At 45.8% G+C, this 17,192-nt stretch overlaps 1 protein-coding gene across 4 annotated transcripts in view; it reads right to left on the reverse strand.

The window, feature by feature from the left end:
* dclk1a (doublecortin-like kinase 1a) overlaps nt 1-17,192 on the reverse strand; it is a 514,704-nt gene that overhangs the window by 104,518 nt on the left and 392,994 nt on the right. For all 4 annotated transcript variants that reach the window (XM_072477022.1, XM_072477021.1, XM_072477023.1 and 1 more), the window contains 3 exons: nt 13,922-14,009; nt 8,403-8,511; nt 7,644-7,701 (listed from right to left, as the gene is read on the reverse strand). In XM_072477022.1, the coding sequence (XP_072333123.1) occupies nt 7,644-7,701; nt 8,403-8,511; nt 13,922-14,009 (255 nt within the window). The remainder of the gene's footprint in view (nt 1-7,643; nt 7,702-8,402; nt 8,512-13,921; nt 14,010-17,192) is intronic.

Here is a 17,192-nt window from a genome sequence, read left to right on the forward strand (position 1 = left end):
CTGTGTAACCGTGCCGCCCATATGAAGTAAGGACAGAGATTTGAGATGAAAATGACAGAGTTACCATGGCTGACAACACTTCCTAAGAGTGCTGTATGTAGAAAAACAAAGGTAGTTTAAAGGGTTTTATATTTGCATTGGCAAACTTTAGAAATAACGTATAGTTTTAAGAGGGTTTAATTTAATGTTTCTGTACCAGGGAGGGTAAAACCTATAGGGCATGATCTTCCCAAAAGGGAACAAAGTCCCGAACGAGTGCATTTAGTCTCGTATTTCCAGCACTCGCAATGCCAAGAAACACATGGCTATTCAACATGGCTCGCTTTGAATATGGGGCCTGAACGGGGAACGCACGGCCGAGGCTGCACATAGCCCAGTTTTTAACAATGGAGAGGTCCGTTCACCAGAACTCCTCGTTGTAGCGCGAGATCAGGACGCCATTTTAAAATGGCGAACCAATCTCTGAGTCCCCCAAAAGAATCCCCGACCTTCCCCCCCTAGCCTGAACGCAAAATAGGAGGGTCCCCCGGCCCCCAGCACTTCTCCAACGCCCACGCTCGGCTACCCGGGCGCGATCACTTGCACAAAAAATGCCAGCTTGGCACCTTGGCAGCGCCAACCTGGCACCTTGGCACTGCCCATACCAGCTGGCAGTGCCACGCTGGCACAGCCAAGGTGTCAGGCTGGCATCAGCAGTGCCAGGGCACCACCCTGCAGCTGGAGGCCTCCGATCCCTGGGTGACCCCCACGAGTGCCGTTCCATCTGGTTCCTGTTTGTGGGGACCAGTAACAAACGACACACGCCCAATATCCCCGAGGCAAAGGGATTGAACCCCAAAGCCTCAGATACCTCGGGAATCTGCACATTAGAGGAAGGCCTACTGCCTCGCTCTAATGTGCAGATTTGCCAAAAAGTGATCCCACCCATTGTGGACGGGATTCACTTTGCAACGTCTCGCAAGGTGGCGTTGAATCCCACGAGATGCTGCGAGCCGGGTCAATCCCAGGAGTGGAGTCTCCCAGCTCTCAACGGCCATACTGTGCTGCGGAGAGCTGCTTTTCCAGTGCAGCGTGGCCGGAGGATCGTGCCCATTGTTAGATTCATGCTGGAAAAAGGTGTTTGCATGTGTAGGGGTTGGTTTCAATTCCAACTGTAATTCTATTGTGCTTAGAGAGGGCTAAGAGTAAATAAATCAGCAGTGGTTGCTTAGCAACTGGGGTCTTGTAAGGTAGAGAAACTTTTAAGTTTTAGTTTAGCTAATTTGATTGCTGCTGGAGAAAGCTAATGAGAGATAAAGCAGCTCTCACAGCTCTGCTAGAAGCAGTTAGTTTTAGAAGGCTAAAGAGGGCACAGCTCCCTCAGCCTTGCAAATACATACTATGGAGTAATGGTTAAGAAAACACATGCCAGGGACAGTACAGCGGCACAGTGTTTAGCACTGCTGTTTCAGGGCGCTGAGGGCCCGGGTCGATCCTGGCCCCGGGTCACTGTCCGTGTGCAGTTTGCACATTCTCCCTGTGTCTGTGTGGGTCTCACCCCCAGAACCCAAAAAAGATGTTCAGGGTAGGTGAATTGGCCATGCTAAATTGCCCTTAAACTTGGAAAAAAAAGAATTGGGTGCTCTAAATTTATCAAAAAAAAGAAAATAGATGCAGAAAACCTGAAGTCCAACAAGTTAAAGAAACTAGAGAAATGAAGAGAAGTTTCCAAGAAGATTGCCGTTAACAGAACAGAGGAAACTGGGAATCAGAACAGATTACTGTTCAGTAAAGTCACAGAGTTGAAACGGTATTGGGTCGTGAGAGGTCAGAAGGAGACCTGCAGTAGTGCTCAGGTTTGTACGAAATTACTGAAGTTTGGGAGACATAGAACAAAGAACAAAAAAAGATAGGGCACAGGAACAGGCCCTTCGGCCCTCCAAGCCTGCGCCGACCATGCTGCCCGTCTAAACTAAAATCTACTACACGTCAGGGGTCCGTATCCCTCTATTCCCATCCTTTTCATGTATTTGTCAAGATGCCCCTTAAATGTCACTATCGTCCCTGCTTCCACCAGCACCTCCGGCAGCGAGTGAGTTCCAGGCACCCACTACCCTCTGTGTAAAAACCTTGCCTCGTACATCTCCTCTAAACTTTGCCCCTCGCACCTTAAACCTATGCCCTCTAGTAATTGACCCCTCTACCCTGGGAAAAAGCCTCTGACTATCCACTCTGTCTATGCCCCTCATACTTTTGTAGACCTCTATCAGGTTGCCCCTCAACCTTCTTCGTTCCAGTGAGAACAAACCAAGTTTATTCAACCTCTCCTCATAGCTAATGCCCTCCATACCAGGCAACATTCTGGTAAATCTCTTCTGCACCTTCTCTAAAGCCTCCACATCCTTCTGGTAGTGTGGATTCTCCGATTCTCAAGCTAAGTCCTGACGCCGGCGTGGGAATGGTGGCCTCTACGGCCAAAAATCCGGCGCAAAACGACCACCGATCCTCCATTTGGCTGGGGGCCTAGCATGCAGGCAGCGTAGAGCACCAGGCTTTAGCTGCCGATACGGCTGGAGAATTGCCGGGTCAGTGGCCGCGCATGCGCACGATGGCGGCCTGCAGCGGCCGTGCCGTGCAACATGGTGCCGGCCGCGTGCGGACCCGGCTTGCCAAATACTGTCTCCCCTTTGGCTGGCTCCCGGGCGACCCCCGGACCACCCCCCAACAGTGCCCCTAGTCCCTGCCAAACTCCCCCCTGCTCGCGGATCGGCCCTCCCCCGACTGTGGCGGCGCTGGACTGAGTCCGTAGCCGCCACGCCGAGCACCTGACAAGTAATACCATGAGAGACCCATGCCGTCGGGAACTCTGCCGATCCGGAGCGGAGAAGCGAGGAGGAGGGCCTCAGGCAACATCCTGAGGCCGATGTTATAGCATGCGGCATACTGCAGGAGTATGCCCCTTTGGAGGGGGTGGAGCATCGTGAAAGCAGCGCTTCCCCCGATTTTGGAGCAAGCTTTGATTCTCCGGCCAATCACCGAACGTTATTTTGGCGTCGGCGACTGGATTATCCCTCCCAAGATTTGAAATAATTGTGGAAAGCTGTGGCTGGACCTCAGAGTTTGTATAAAAGGAAATCTGACAAAGGAAATCTGAAGTGAGAGGTGTAAAACCTGAAAGTGAAACCTTGATGGAAGCAGCAGAGGGAGAGCATAATTTAAAAGAAGATTTGAAAGCGTGACTTTTGAAAGCGGAAGTGAAATCACTTGTGTGGAAGCCGGAGGTCAGTGAGACAAGATGGTGCATGGTATAAGAGTCACCTGGGGGGATTTTGAGGAGAAATCCACAGACATTCACTTGGGTGCAGAGAGGAGTGTGTCTTACCACAGTCATCTTATGCGCTTAAAGGGGCCTTGTTAATGAGGCCATTGCATTTTAAGATGTACTTTGTAATCCATGTTAATCTTAAAATTTATGTGTAATTGTTAAACTAAAGTAAAGGAGTATTGTATCATAATTTGATATTTTTTATGTTTAATTAATGTTTCGTTCTTGTTGTTTGAACTAATTAGCGGTCCTGTTCCTCCATGTTGTATAAGTAAATGTCACGGTCTTTTCAGCCATGGTTCCATCTGGAATGTTCCCGTCCAGTTATAACACCAGCTGGGATCGTAACATGTGGGTGTTGTCATGTTCTGTAGACTGGCCGAAGTGAATGATGAACTACAGAACATCTAGTTTAAATAATTTATTATGAAACAACTGCATTATAAAGGTAACTAGGATAAATAAAATAATAAACTACTAACACTAATTAACTATTGTAGAGCTACTGCAAAATACGTCTAGCCTCCAACACGACCTACTCCCAACTCCCCTGCCACATGGTCACATAGTGGGTTTACACTTCCACCTAGTGGTCGGAGGTCATGCATAACATTCTGTACAAAATTGCTTTATGCATATCATCACAGGTGTTGCTACACACAGGCTGATGTGATTCAAAAAAGCAGCACACCACTGCCTTCTCAAGGACAATTAGGGATGGGCAATAAATGCTGGTTTAGCCAACAATGCCCACATCCCATGAACAATAAAAAAAGAGTAAATTCAATAGTTTAAATGGCATATTCTTCTCTTAATTTCTGAGAATCCATTATTTTGCCCTGTACAGTTACCAATTTGAACTTACTTATCTGATCTATGATAGGTCAGTTTTACCTTTTGAAGAGAAAAGAAAATGCCATGCATCACTAAAAGACATTGTAGGGAAGTCCATGTTTAATAAATTTAATTATTTTAGTTTATTTATGTGCAACCTTGAAGGAATTAAAGTGTAATGATCATTTAGCCGAGTGTGGAAGGCCTTGATTTTAGGTGCATTCCTACTTGACAAGTGATTTGTGCCAAATTGCCTTAGGCTAAAGTAGCGTTGGGTCTTATCGTTTTACCACAGGACAATTTTTTGAAGAGAATCATTGTTACATTTTATGGCTTGATTAGAGGATACATGTGGGGTAGAATTTTAAGGTTGGAGAGCACTCAGTGCTTGCCATCCTGAGAGTTGGTGCGCAACTGCTGATTTGCGGAAGCCTGCTGCCATTTAACACTCACTTTAAGCGTTGATTGGTAGCAGGTGGAATTTCTGTCCACCCTTGGAGGTACTCTTTCAGAGGGTCGGTGCAGACTCAATGGGCCGAATGGCCTCCTTCTGCACTGTAGGGATTCTATGATCAACTCCTGCTTGTGAGGGGTGTCAGCAGCTCTCCAAACTGGCCAGGCACAGTGCTGCAGTGGCCAGAAGCGGTACTGCAGAGCTCTGCCTGGATCCAAGTCCCGCGGCCTTTGTAAAAGTAAGACCTGGAGGTCCCGCGTTTGGGAGGGTGGTGATAACGGTTTTGAGGTGTTGGCCTGGGCTGAGGGGGCAGAGCCCCAAAATCCCAGATTGGAGGGTGCCCCAAAGCTGAAGGGGCCTTCGGACTGGGATGCTCCTCCCCCATTCGCACCCGCGATGGAGAAAAGTTTTTTTTCTCTGGTTCCAACCTTACTCACACCTGATCCCGCGAGCCTACAAATTGAGGCTGGGCAGGAAATTGCCATTAATTGATCATTGAGTGGCTATTTAAGGGCCTTAATAGGTGAAAGGGTGGGTTGACCTCCCGAGATTCTGTTCACCCAAGTGTGAAGTTCCGTCTGGGTTTGTTTGGGCAAGCAGGTTCCCAGGGGGAATTTTATGCTCCCGCCACCTCAGGACCCACCTTGGGGAGCGGGTGTAAAACTCTACCCGTGAAGTATCTTAATGTTTAACAATGAAAGAAAATACTGCAGAAATGTAAATAAATAAATAAATAACCTTTATTGGCACAAGTAGGCTTACATTAACACTGCAATGAAGTTACTGTGAAAAGCCCTTTGTCGATACATTCTGGCACCTGTTCGGTACACAGAGGAAACATTCAGAATTTTCAGCTGGTCTGGGAATTGAACCTGCACTGCTGGCCTTATTCTGCATCACAAACCAGCAGTCTAGCCCACAGAGCTAAAGCAGCAATTAGACTTTGGGAAGGGGTTGATACTTATGCTGTATTACCATCAAAAATATGCCGTGTGAAGTAAAATAGCTTTAGGTTTCAAACTACACTTCTATGTCTTAAATTGTCTTGGCTTATTAACTTAAAGTGCCTGAAAAAGAAATTGTTATTTTCCTTCAAAGAATACATTAAATGTTATGCAGGGGCTGGTTTAGCTCAGTGGGCTAAATCGCTGGCTTTTAAAGCAGACCAAGGCAGGCCAGCAGCAAGGTTCAATTCCTGTACCAACCTCCCCGAACAGGTGCCGGAATGTGGCGACTAGGGGCTTTAACAGTAACTTCACTGAAGCCTACTCGTGACAATAAGCGATTTTCATTTCATGCATTACTTCGGTTTTTATCACTTTCTGTAATGGAGTTGTAGTTATGTAGCTTTGCGACTATTATTTCTTATGAACATGCAATGTATTAGTAGAATATGGTATTTTGTAATGTGTATGTTGCTACTAACCATCTTTATGTATTCATTTCAGATGTACTGCAGTAATTTTGTAATTGCCCTATTAATTTGAGATTGTGTACCTCTTGGACTGTTAGTTATTTGTTTTTAAGTAACTTGCCACAGGCATCAGCCTGTCAGTAAGAAGTTACATATAGGTGTTTGAACTTTCCAGAACACCTAAGGTTGTGTCTTTTGGGTCAATGAGCTCTAAAGGAAATCAATTTCAAGGAAAATCAAAGAAGGCAGGAGTTAATGGGAAGATGACCATCACCCTTCAGAGAGCAATTAGTCATTGACCATGCACCATTTAACCAATCAAGGACTGATCATATGCTGTTTAGGCCAATCAGAACCAAAGGATGCTACTGGCCATGCATAGAGGTAGTTGCTGGCAAGAGTTAATAGGCAACAAGTTTTACGTTTCTAGATATACAGCAAGAAGAAAGAAGATAGACTTTGGTGAATAGGGCAAGAGAAAAGAGCCGCAGCCAACCGAAGTTGAGAGCTGGTGTTCCAGAGTGAGTGGACAGATCCACTGCCTTGTTAAATATCATAATTTTGTACTTATTACAATTCACATAATAAATTCTGTGAAGTTTGTGGTGAGGGGTGGCATGGTGATGCAGTGGTTAGCACTGCCGCCTCACAGTGCCAGGGATCCGGGTCCAATTCCAGCTTTGGGTGACTGTCTGTGTGGAGTTTGCACGTTCTCCCAGTCTCCGCGTGGGTTTCCTCTGGGTGCTCTAGTTTCCTCCCACATTCAAAGGATGTGTAGTTTTGGTCAATTGGCCATCCTAAATTTCCCCTTAGTGTCCAAAAGGTTAGCTGCGATTGCAGGGATAGGGTGGGGTCTTAGGCCTAGGTAGGGTGCTCTTTCAGAGGGTCAGTGCAGACCTGATGGGCCGAATGGCCTCCTTCTGCACTGTAGAGATTCTATGATCCTATGATTAAATGTAGGGATTCTACAATTTTATGATATACATATCCGGACTGGTCTGTAGCTAGCCAGGAACTGCAATTTCTTTTAAATAACTTTTCAAACTCATCCAGTTGCAATTGTCTTGACTATTACAATTAGGATTAGAGAGATCCCCGCATCTTAGACAACATTTTACTTTGAATTTATTTCTTTCAAGTTTTGGATCCCGAGTGTATCTTTCCCATATTTTTCATCAGGGAGAGTGCAGAAGGCATCAGCATTTTCCAAGAGTAGACAGTAGAAGCCATATTATCTGTCCCGTGCTTGTGGTTTGACATGTTTTGCTTCATCCTGAGATGGAGCACTCCACTGCTTTCCACACAATGATTACCCATCCAAGAAACACCATAAATTATCCAGTAAGGATATGCATGAATATGGGTTAATCAATACTGAGCTTCAAACCGCAAGGCCACGAACAGACATAGCAAACTTCTCCTATACAGGAACACTGGGCAGGATACTCCGGCCACATTCGCCTGTCGAACGGAGAATCCCGGCAGAGATCAATGGATTTTTCCATTGTCGCCGTCTTGCCCGTGACGTTCTTGCGGGAGGTGGGGCAGGAGAATCCAGCCCAATGCTTCAATACTACAAGGATATAATATTCCAACTATTCCCAGCATTTGAGTAAAATAATTATTTCAGTACTCACTTTGCCTCTACACTTGCTTTTATTAATAATTTTCAAAGCATATTCTCTACTGGTTGACCTGATGGAAGGAAAATAAAGCATTAAAAATAGAGCACAGCACAAGTATAAATTAGAAAAGTTATTTTGATTTGCTGCAAAGAGTTTCTTAAAATTAATAGAAATTATAATCTGCAGATGATACAGATGATACAAGTATTTGATAAATATATTGACTTCCGTCATACAACAATTTTTGAGTTAAAATGAATGCGGGAGATTTTCCTGTGTGGTTTCTATTTGCATGGCTCAGGTGCATTCCAATCACACTCCTATCCAAGGCTATGCCTTGTGTACCAGCATCGGGGAGGAAATTGTCAAGCAATTCAGATGTCTCAAGCCTGCATCAGCACTCCCAGCACCAAGCTTCAAATCTCTGACTATTGCCAGAAGGTCCATGTACTTCAATTCATCCATGGGGAAAGGGGGGTACATGTCAACATTCATGCTCACCCTCCAATTCATGTGGCCAAAGCCACCTTTGTGGTCCCCTACAATCACCCATCTGTTGGATGAAGCAGGGTCTCATTCACCTGCGTCACCTTATTATAAAAAGAACATTTGGACATGCCGACAAGAGGTGGGAGAACTGATTGAACTGGATTCTTTGACTGCATTGTGCCCGGAGATCACTGATTCCCTAAATGCAGCTTTGAGGAAAATCTACCCTTAACACTTCTGCTCAAACAGCCAATGTCTGCTTTAACGTTGTTACATACAAACCTTTCTATACATTCTTTAACAATTGCAAAATTTCCATCCCCGATAGTCCTTCCAACTTTGTAACGTTCAGCTATGGATGCTGGTACTTGGAACATTTCCTCGGCAACATCTGCAAGAATGAGTACTTGTTAAACTTACGGCCATGTCACAAAAACTAGGCTTTTATGTAAAGATAACGGCTTGTAAATTATCACCGGCTACATTTGTGGAAAAATACTTGATACCCTTCCCTTTAACGTAGGTTTTAAATGGTTCACGTTAAATGGGTTAATGTGTTTGATGGAATAACCACAAGGGTGAATCATAGAATCTACTGATCCACCAGTTTTGCCAACAATAATTTCAAGGCTAAACTGTTTTAAAATGCCAAATGTTCAGTTTCGGTGAGCAGTAAGTATTTACTTTGGTACTGTCTCTCTGCCAAGGAGATGCAGATGAGTCACCATTCTTCCTGAAAACAATTGTGCACTTTTATTATAAATGGTTTATTTATTGAAATGCAACTTTATTATTTTAACACAAAGTTTGAAAGTCTGTATGAAAAATATAGAACTACAGCATTTTACAAATCAGGATAGAAATATATGCGATATATTGGGGAAAAAATTAGAGAAAACAGAATATAGGAATCATCATAAAGAGGATGATCAAAACAAGAACTGTCATGTAAATTGTAGTCGATGTGCGAACCCTCTTATTTTAAGTCGGGGACCCTAAGACACAGGTGTCTTATCATTTTAACACCCAGAAGGAGATCCCTCTCAATTCAAGATGATAAAGTGCACAATTCAAAACAAATAGCAAACATCATCCAACATTTACGCTAAATATTCCAGATATATTTGCATGCTGGAACATTAGGAATAAACAAAAGGTGGTCGAACTTGTTACTAATTGTGCCTTTTATGATAGAGTGAATATTCTGTTGTAAAGAGTCCTATCGATGTGTATACACAAAGCTCCGTATAAAAATGAAAGGAGGGAGCTTTAGTCCCCTAAACAAGCAGGCTTTGGTCAGGTCGATGTAGAAATGTTAAAAATCTGAAGCACAGCCCAAATATTGAAGATCCATATTAAGGACCTGGATGAAGAGACTGAATATATTGGGCTGGATTCTGCGGCTACGCTCACCCAGCGACCAGAAATCCCCGGCTGATGTCAATGGACCTTTACATGGTCCGCGTCCCGCCCTTGGCGATCTTGCGACAGGCACGGCCAAAGAATCTAGCCCATTGTAACCAGTTTTCTGAAGATACAAAGTTAGATAGGAAAGCAAGTTGTAAGGAGGACACACAGAGAGTCTGCAAAGGGGGAAAGATAGGTTTAGGCCAAAATTCTCTTTTGGGATTGGGATTCTCTTTTCCCGCTGGCAGCACACCCCAACCATGGGTTTCCCAACAGCATGCGGTGACTTCAATGGGAAATCCCATTGACAAGCAGTGGGAAGAGAGAATTCCAAGGCCAGCGAAGGGTGCGCCACCAAGAATCACGCAGCTGGAGGACCAGAGAATCCCGCCCTTAGTGAATGGACAAAAATTTGGCAGATGGAATATAATGTGGCAAAATGTGAGCTTGCCCACTTTGGCAGGAAGGATAGAAAAGTGGAATATTGTTTAAGTTGAGAGAAATGCAGAATTCTGCAGTGCAGAGGAACTGGGTGTCCATGTATATGAATCATAAAAGGTTAGCATGCAGGGACAGCATGTAATTAGGAAAGTAAATGGAATGTTGACTTTTATTGTAAAGGGTATGGAGTATAAAGGTAGGGAAGATGGTGGCATAGTGGTAAATGTCAGTGGACCAGTAATTGAGAGGCCCAGACTATACCTTAGGGATATGGGTTCAATGCTCACCATGGCTGCTGTTGGAATTTGAATTCAATTAATAAAATCTGAAATGGAAATCACGAGCGTGAATCAACCTAAAAAGTTCATTTTGGGTGAGTTTGGGGGGTTTCTCACTGGCTTTTTGGGCGAAATCCACACCGCTATCTACCTACACTTAGGGCACGATTTACCAGCATGGTAGCACAGTGGTTAGCACAGTTGCTTCACAGCTCCAGGGTCCCAGGTTCGATTCCCGGCTTGGGTCACTGTCTATGCGGAGTCTGCATGTTCTCCCCGTGTCTGCGTGGGTTTCCTCCGGGTGCTCTGGTTTCCTCCCACAGTCCAAAGATGTGCAGGTTAGGTGGATTGGCCATGATAAATTGCCCTTCGTGTCCAAAAAAGGTTAGGTGGGGTTACGGGGATAGGGTGGAGGTGTGGGCTTATGTAGGGTGCTCTTTCCAAGGGCCAATGCAGACTCGATTGCCCGAATAGCCTCCTTCTGCACTGTAAAGTCTATGATTCCATGATACCAGCCTCATTGTACCTGAAAAGCAGTGCATCGTGACGCAACGTGGCTGGAAAATGAAGTGAGAACCCACTCCCGGTATCTTACCCGGCTTGCCAAGCCTTGCGAGACAGCATTGGATCTCGCAAGGCATGGTAATGTTAAGCCCGCCCATTATGGATGGGATTACCTTTTGGCAAATTGCATATTTGAGCCAGACAGCTAGACTCACCTCAGTTCCTTGAGGTAACCAAGGCGTTGGGATCTATCCCTTTTGCCTTGGAGACACTCTGGCGAGTGTCGTTCAGTACTAGTCTCCACAAACGGGCACCAGATAGAGTGGCTTGTGGAGATCTCCCAGGGGATTGGAGGCCCCTACGTGCATGCCTTCTGGGCAGGGTAGTAGCCTGGCACTGCACATGCCATCCAAGCTTCTTGGCACAGCCTACCTGGAATGCCAGCAGTGCCAGCCAAGCATCTTGGCACTGTCAATGTGCCAAGCTGCAATTTTTGGCACAGCGGTGATCAGGCAGGATGTGCCCTGCATGGGTGAGGGGAGCTCCAGGTGCCTCCTTACAGTGAGTTGGGACTTGGGGGGGGGGGGATGGGATCGAGGGTCACGTCAGGGGCCCCGAGAGATCAGGATGCCATTTTTAAATGGTGCCCCGATCTCTCCCTGTACTGAGAAGTTTCAGCGAGCGGGGCTCCTCAGTGCAGGGAACGGGACTAAGTGCAGCCTCAGCCGCATGTTCCCTGCTGAGGCCCCGTATCCAACTTGAGTCACATTAGATAGCCACCTGGGTAACTCACACCCTTAGTCATTTTCTTGAGTCTTGGGGAGTTTCTCCCTGCTCAAGCCCACACTTGGAAATGTTTTCAACACTGAGGAGCTGAACGCGACCGATGAGACGCAAAGATCGTGGCGCCATTTTGAAAGGAGGCCCGGATCTCTAACGGAGCATGAGGAACCCCTACATCCCCCACCCATGAGCAATGTCAACCCCTCCACCTCCCCCCCCCGCACATATGGGGACTAACCCACACCCCTCCAAGTGAGGATTACCTGTTATCGGGTCACTTAGGGACACCTCCCTTTTCAGACCTTTTGGACCTTCCCCTTTCAGGACCCCCACCCTTCACCCCCCAACCTTTATTAGGCCCCTTCATACCTGCCCCTCTCCCCCTTTTAAGGGCATAGCCCTCCTCGGGCCTAGACCCTTGACAGTACCAATTGGGCACCCTGGCAATGCCCCTGCCAGCTCGGAAGTGCTATGAAATGAGCCTAAATATGTATATCTGGATCAGCGTGACGATGCTAGTAAATTGCACCTCTATTCTCAGTTAAAGTGACCATGTGGTTATCCATCTGGTTCACTGATGGAAGGAAATCTGCCATCCTTACCCAGTCTGGCCTTCATTTGACTGCAGACCCACAAGAATGTGAATGACTCTTAACAGCCCTCTGATGTGGCCTAGAAAGCCAAACAATTCACGGGCAATTAGGGACGGTCAGTAAATGCTGGCTTTGTCAGCAACATCCACTTCCCAGGAAAGATTAAGGAAAAAAAAACAGCAATTTGGTGAAACCACACCAAAAATACAGTGTACAGATTTGGTCACCTTCCTAAAGGAGGGATATACTTACATTGGAAGCAGTTGAGAGAAGGTTCATGAGGCTTATTCCCGGGTTGTAGGGTTTGTCTTTTGAGGAAAGGTTGGAGTTTGGAAAATGAGAGGTGATCTGATTGAAACATACAAAATTATGATGGGGCTTGTGAGGGTAGATGCTGAGAGAATGTTACCCCTCATGGGGATATCGAGGATTAAGGGGCACAGTTTTAAAAATTAGGGATCACCCATTTTCTTCTCTCAGAAGGTTGTTAGTGTTTGCAATTCTCTTGCATAGAGAATGGTGGAGGCTGGGTCATTAAACATGTACAAAGCTGAGTTACAAAGATTTTCAATCTACAAGACAAGGGTGATGAGGCCAATCATGAATGTGGAGTTAAAGCCACAATTTCATTTATTCTTTCATGGAGTGTGGGCGTCGCTGGCTCGGCCAGCATTTATTGCTCATCCAAAAATGCCCTTGAGAGGGTGGTGGTGAGCTGCCTTCTTGAACTGCTGCAGTCCACCCACAGTGTTCTTACGGAGGGAGTTCCGGGATTTTGACTGACGATCAGATCAGTCATGACGTTATTGATGAACGCAGCAGGCTCAATAGGTGGTGGCATAATGGTGTTATCATTGGACTAGTTAACTAGAGACTCAGAGCAATGCTCTGAGGACCCAGGTTCAAATCCCAGCACTGCAGATGGTGAATTTGAATTCAATAAAATCTGGGATTAAAAGTCTAATGATGACTATGAAACCATTGTAGATTGTCGTAAAAACCCATCTGGTTCACTAGTGTCCTTTTGGGAAGGAAATTTGCCACCCTTACCTGGTCTGGCCTACATGTGACTCCAGATCCACAGCAATGTGGTTGACTCTTAAATGCCCCCTCAAGGGCAATTAGGGATGGGCAATAAATGCTGGCACAGCCAGCGACGCCCATGTCCCATAAACAAAAAAAAAGGCATACTGCGGCTCCTATTTCCTGTGAACTTATGAACGCAGCACAAGAGGCAGGTTGGCAATTTAAGTATCATGCTGTGCGTCTCATATATATGAACCAATTTAAATTTATCCCTGACTGGGTGAGTTTTCCAAGCCTCAGAAAAGAAACTGTTGGCTTAATGGGAGCGAAGACTACTGCACCAGGAGGTAATGCCTTTCCACTTACCTGCTGGATCCATATATACCAGTGCCCCTATGATCAGCCAATCCATGGCTCTTCTAATTTCCTCAGCACACCCAATCTACCTCATGACTTTTATGATCTCTCCCAGACCTAAATCTTCCCGGTTCCAGTCTCTCAAATTCCTTATCCACCCACACCAACTCTGGGTTTCCCAACCCCAAAGCCATCTCGTCAACTCCCGCTCCTTCCCTTCCTCAGAGTTAGAATCCAACCTCACCTTCCTCCCATCTCTGATGCAGTATCTCCCCTCTAACTAAACTGGAAGATTCACGGGTGACAGCACAATCAGCATTAATAATAAGTTAGAAATAAGCAGCTCCGCAATGGTAGCAATATCATAACACCACTTGTTCAAAGAATGTTGGTTCACTGGTTTGATCTTTACCTTCACAACCAGGCCCATCATTGTCATCCATGGAGCTGCAAACTTTGGTTGATGCCAGAGATGTTGAGGATCCACCATGCTGAGAACTCTAGCAGAAAAAAGAAATGTATTTGCAGTGGGTGAATAGCAAGAAAGTCATATTAAAGCTCATCTGTCCTTATTTATGTACAGTACGAAGTCTTACAACACCAGGTTAAAGTCCAACAGGTTTGTTTCGATGTCACTAGCTTTCGGAGCGCTGCTCCTTCCTCAGGTGAATGAAGAGGTATGTTCCAGAAACACATATATAGACAAATTCAAAGATGCCAAACAATGCTTGGAATGCGACCATTAGCAGGTGATTAAATCTTTACAGATCCAGAGATGGGGTAACCCCAGGTTAAAGAGGTGTGAATTGTACCAAGCCAGGACAGTTGGTAGGATTTTGCAGGCCAGATGGTGGGGGATGTACTTATTTATGTAGTGCATTACCCTGAGAACGTACATCAATCAGCTGCTGTATGCTTCTCTCCTAAAGAAAAGGTCAACTTCAGTAATATTGAATGGTATGTGTGAACGTTTGCTAATATTATCTTTGGGAAATTATTCACCTCTGTTTTGAAAGGAAAACATGCATTATTTATTATGAGCATGTGTGATTACAGTCAAAAAGCAAAGTCTTATATTTTAAATCAGATTATGACATGAATTAGATCGCTTCTATTTAATGCTATAAACAAATTGCCAAATGCAGAATTCTGGTCCATTCCCTCCAATGGTGCTGGAAGTCTGAAAGTTTTAACCATCTTAATATACCCAGAAGCAGTCAGATTTTCACTGAAAATTGTGTCACAGCGCTCCAGGAAGCTCAGGTATAATACCACAAAAACATTCTCTTCAAGCAACAGAACATTTACATTATTCATCCAGAGTAGTAAAAAATGAACAGTGTAGCTCCAAGACATATAAATAATGTGTCCGTTAGTGTAAACAGCAATTGTAAAATATTTGCATCTCTCTCGCACCTTTTGTGATCACTGGATATTTCAAAATACAGCCAATCAAATGAAGTGTAGTCGCTGTTACAATTGAGGAAACATGACAGCTAAGTGATGCAGAGAAAGCTCCCACAAGCAGCTATGCGATAAAGATTAGATGCTCTGTTTCCGTCAATGTTAATTTAAATACTGGTCAGGACACAGGGGAGTATTCCTCTAACTTCTTCCAAATAATGCAACGGGATGGTTTGCGTCCACTTGAGAGGCCAGGCAGGCCTCCGTTTAATATCTCATCCAAAAGACAGAATATCCGACAGTGCAGCACTCCACTCCATCAGTACTGTGAAAAGAATGTCAACCTGGAGTGCAACTTGAATCCATAACCTTGTGAATTGAAGGCAAGAGTAACCAGCTAGGTCATGGCTGATACAGTACATTAAACATGCATAATTGCATATAGACATGTGTATGTGCATACAAACATTGTGAAGAATTATATATTAAACAGCCTCGTCTTACAGATTACAAAGGTAGCTAATGACCTGGACTGTAATTAGTAGGAGTATTTATTTTATGACAAGAGCCAAAATTTTCTGGATGGAGTTTGGGACATGGTGGGGTTGGGCAGTGGGACGCAATGGGGTTGATGGTGAATTGTCAGTGTTCATCGCCATTACCCCCAAAACTGATTGCAATTTCTAAACGTTGGGCATATGTAGATTAGTCGGGAATTCCCAAATTCTATTACTCAGGGTTCCGCCATGGATTGTGTTGCTTAAAAGCCAACAATCACTGGAATCAGCTAGAATGTCCTGCTCCCACACTGCTGTCCGAAACCCCATAAAAAGTTGCACCTTGTCCATGCACCTTGTTCATGCACCTTGTTCAATCAGGTGTAACAGTTTTTTTTTAAAATAGCGATGCAGTTATTAAAATTTGTTGAATAACAGAACATGCGCTGAAGAAAATTGGAACCGTGAACATTTGTTAAGCGATTTAATTAGTTGATTTTTAAGCTCAGTTTTTAATATTAAAAATATTGCAGACTATTTCAGCTTCTACCTTCACCCAGTGTACTGCAATTTTACTTCAGTACTTTTTATTTCCCGTTTGGCTGTCTGTGAAAATATTCTAATATGATTGGTCGCTTGGATAGCCTAATGATATTTCTGTTGCTCCACACTGATTCTCCAATCCTGCGGCCAAGTTCTGTCGCCGGTGTGAAAACTGGCACGAGTCACTCCGGCGTCAATGGGCCTTACCTGGCAGCTATCCACCCCTTCCTAGGGGGCTAGTACGGCACCGGAGTGGTCTCCGCGGCTCCGGTGCCCGAAAGCAGGCTGGCGCGAGTCCGTGCATGCGCGCCACGGCCGGTACGAGTTCGCGCATGCGCCTGGGTTCCCATCTCTGTGCCGGCCCCCGGGCAATATGGCGGAGACCTACATAGGCCCCCATGGAACTAGCCTGCCTGCCGATCGGGAGGCCCCGATTGCGGGCCAGGCCACCGTGGAGACCCCCCCATGGTCAGATTCCACCGCCCCCCCACCAGAATGGAACCGCAGACAGAACTCCGAGGTCCCGCCGGGTGGGACAATACGTAACCCACGCCGGCGGGACTCAGCCAAACTCGGCGGGCACTCAGCCTGTTGAGGCCCGGAGAATCGCCAGGGGGGCCGCTTTCAACGACCCCCGACTGGCATGGCAGCGATCCCGTGGGCGCCCGAAAATCGGCGCCGGAGAATCGGCGAGCCGGCGTTGGGGCGGCGTGGCGCGATTCTCGCGCTCCCCGACGATTGTCCGGCGTGGGGTCGGAGAATCCCGGCCTGAATGTCAGGTAAAGAACACTACATTCAATTGCAGTATCACTGCACGGTGACAAAGATGAAATTCTCTCTCGAGAAATGACAGGGGACGGGATTCTCCGAGTCTCCGCGCTGAAATTGTGATCGACGCGGGAGCGGAGAATGGGCGTCAAACCCGAGATCGGGTCCGACGTGGCTCCCGCGGTTCTCCGGTCCCCGGAGAATCGTCGCGAATCGCGCGCGCGGTCTACGTGGCGCTGGTCGGGGGCCATTGAAAGAAGGTCTTTGTAGAATGGTGCGACATTTCCAGAAAATTAGGGCATGGCATCCATAGTGGTATAAGGAACTCACAGCAAAATAGTGAAACATCAGCTCCATAATAATGCCATCTACCACAGACACGGCAGTAGCATGGCGCAGGTTATCAGCAAATTCTGGCCGGGTTTCAAATTCTTTACTTATTGAATGCAATTGTGGAATAGTAAGGAAGCC

Source organism: Scyliorhinus torazame, chromosome 15 (assembly GCF_047496885.1).
Source record: "Scyliorhinus torazame isolate Kashiwa2021f chromosome 15, sScyTor2.1, whole genome shotgun sequence".
NCBI lineage: Eukaryota > Metazoa > Chordata > Chondrichthyes > Carcharhiniformes > Scyliorhinidae > Scyliorhinus > Scyliorhinus torazame.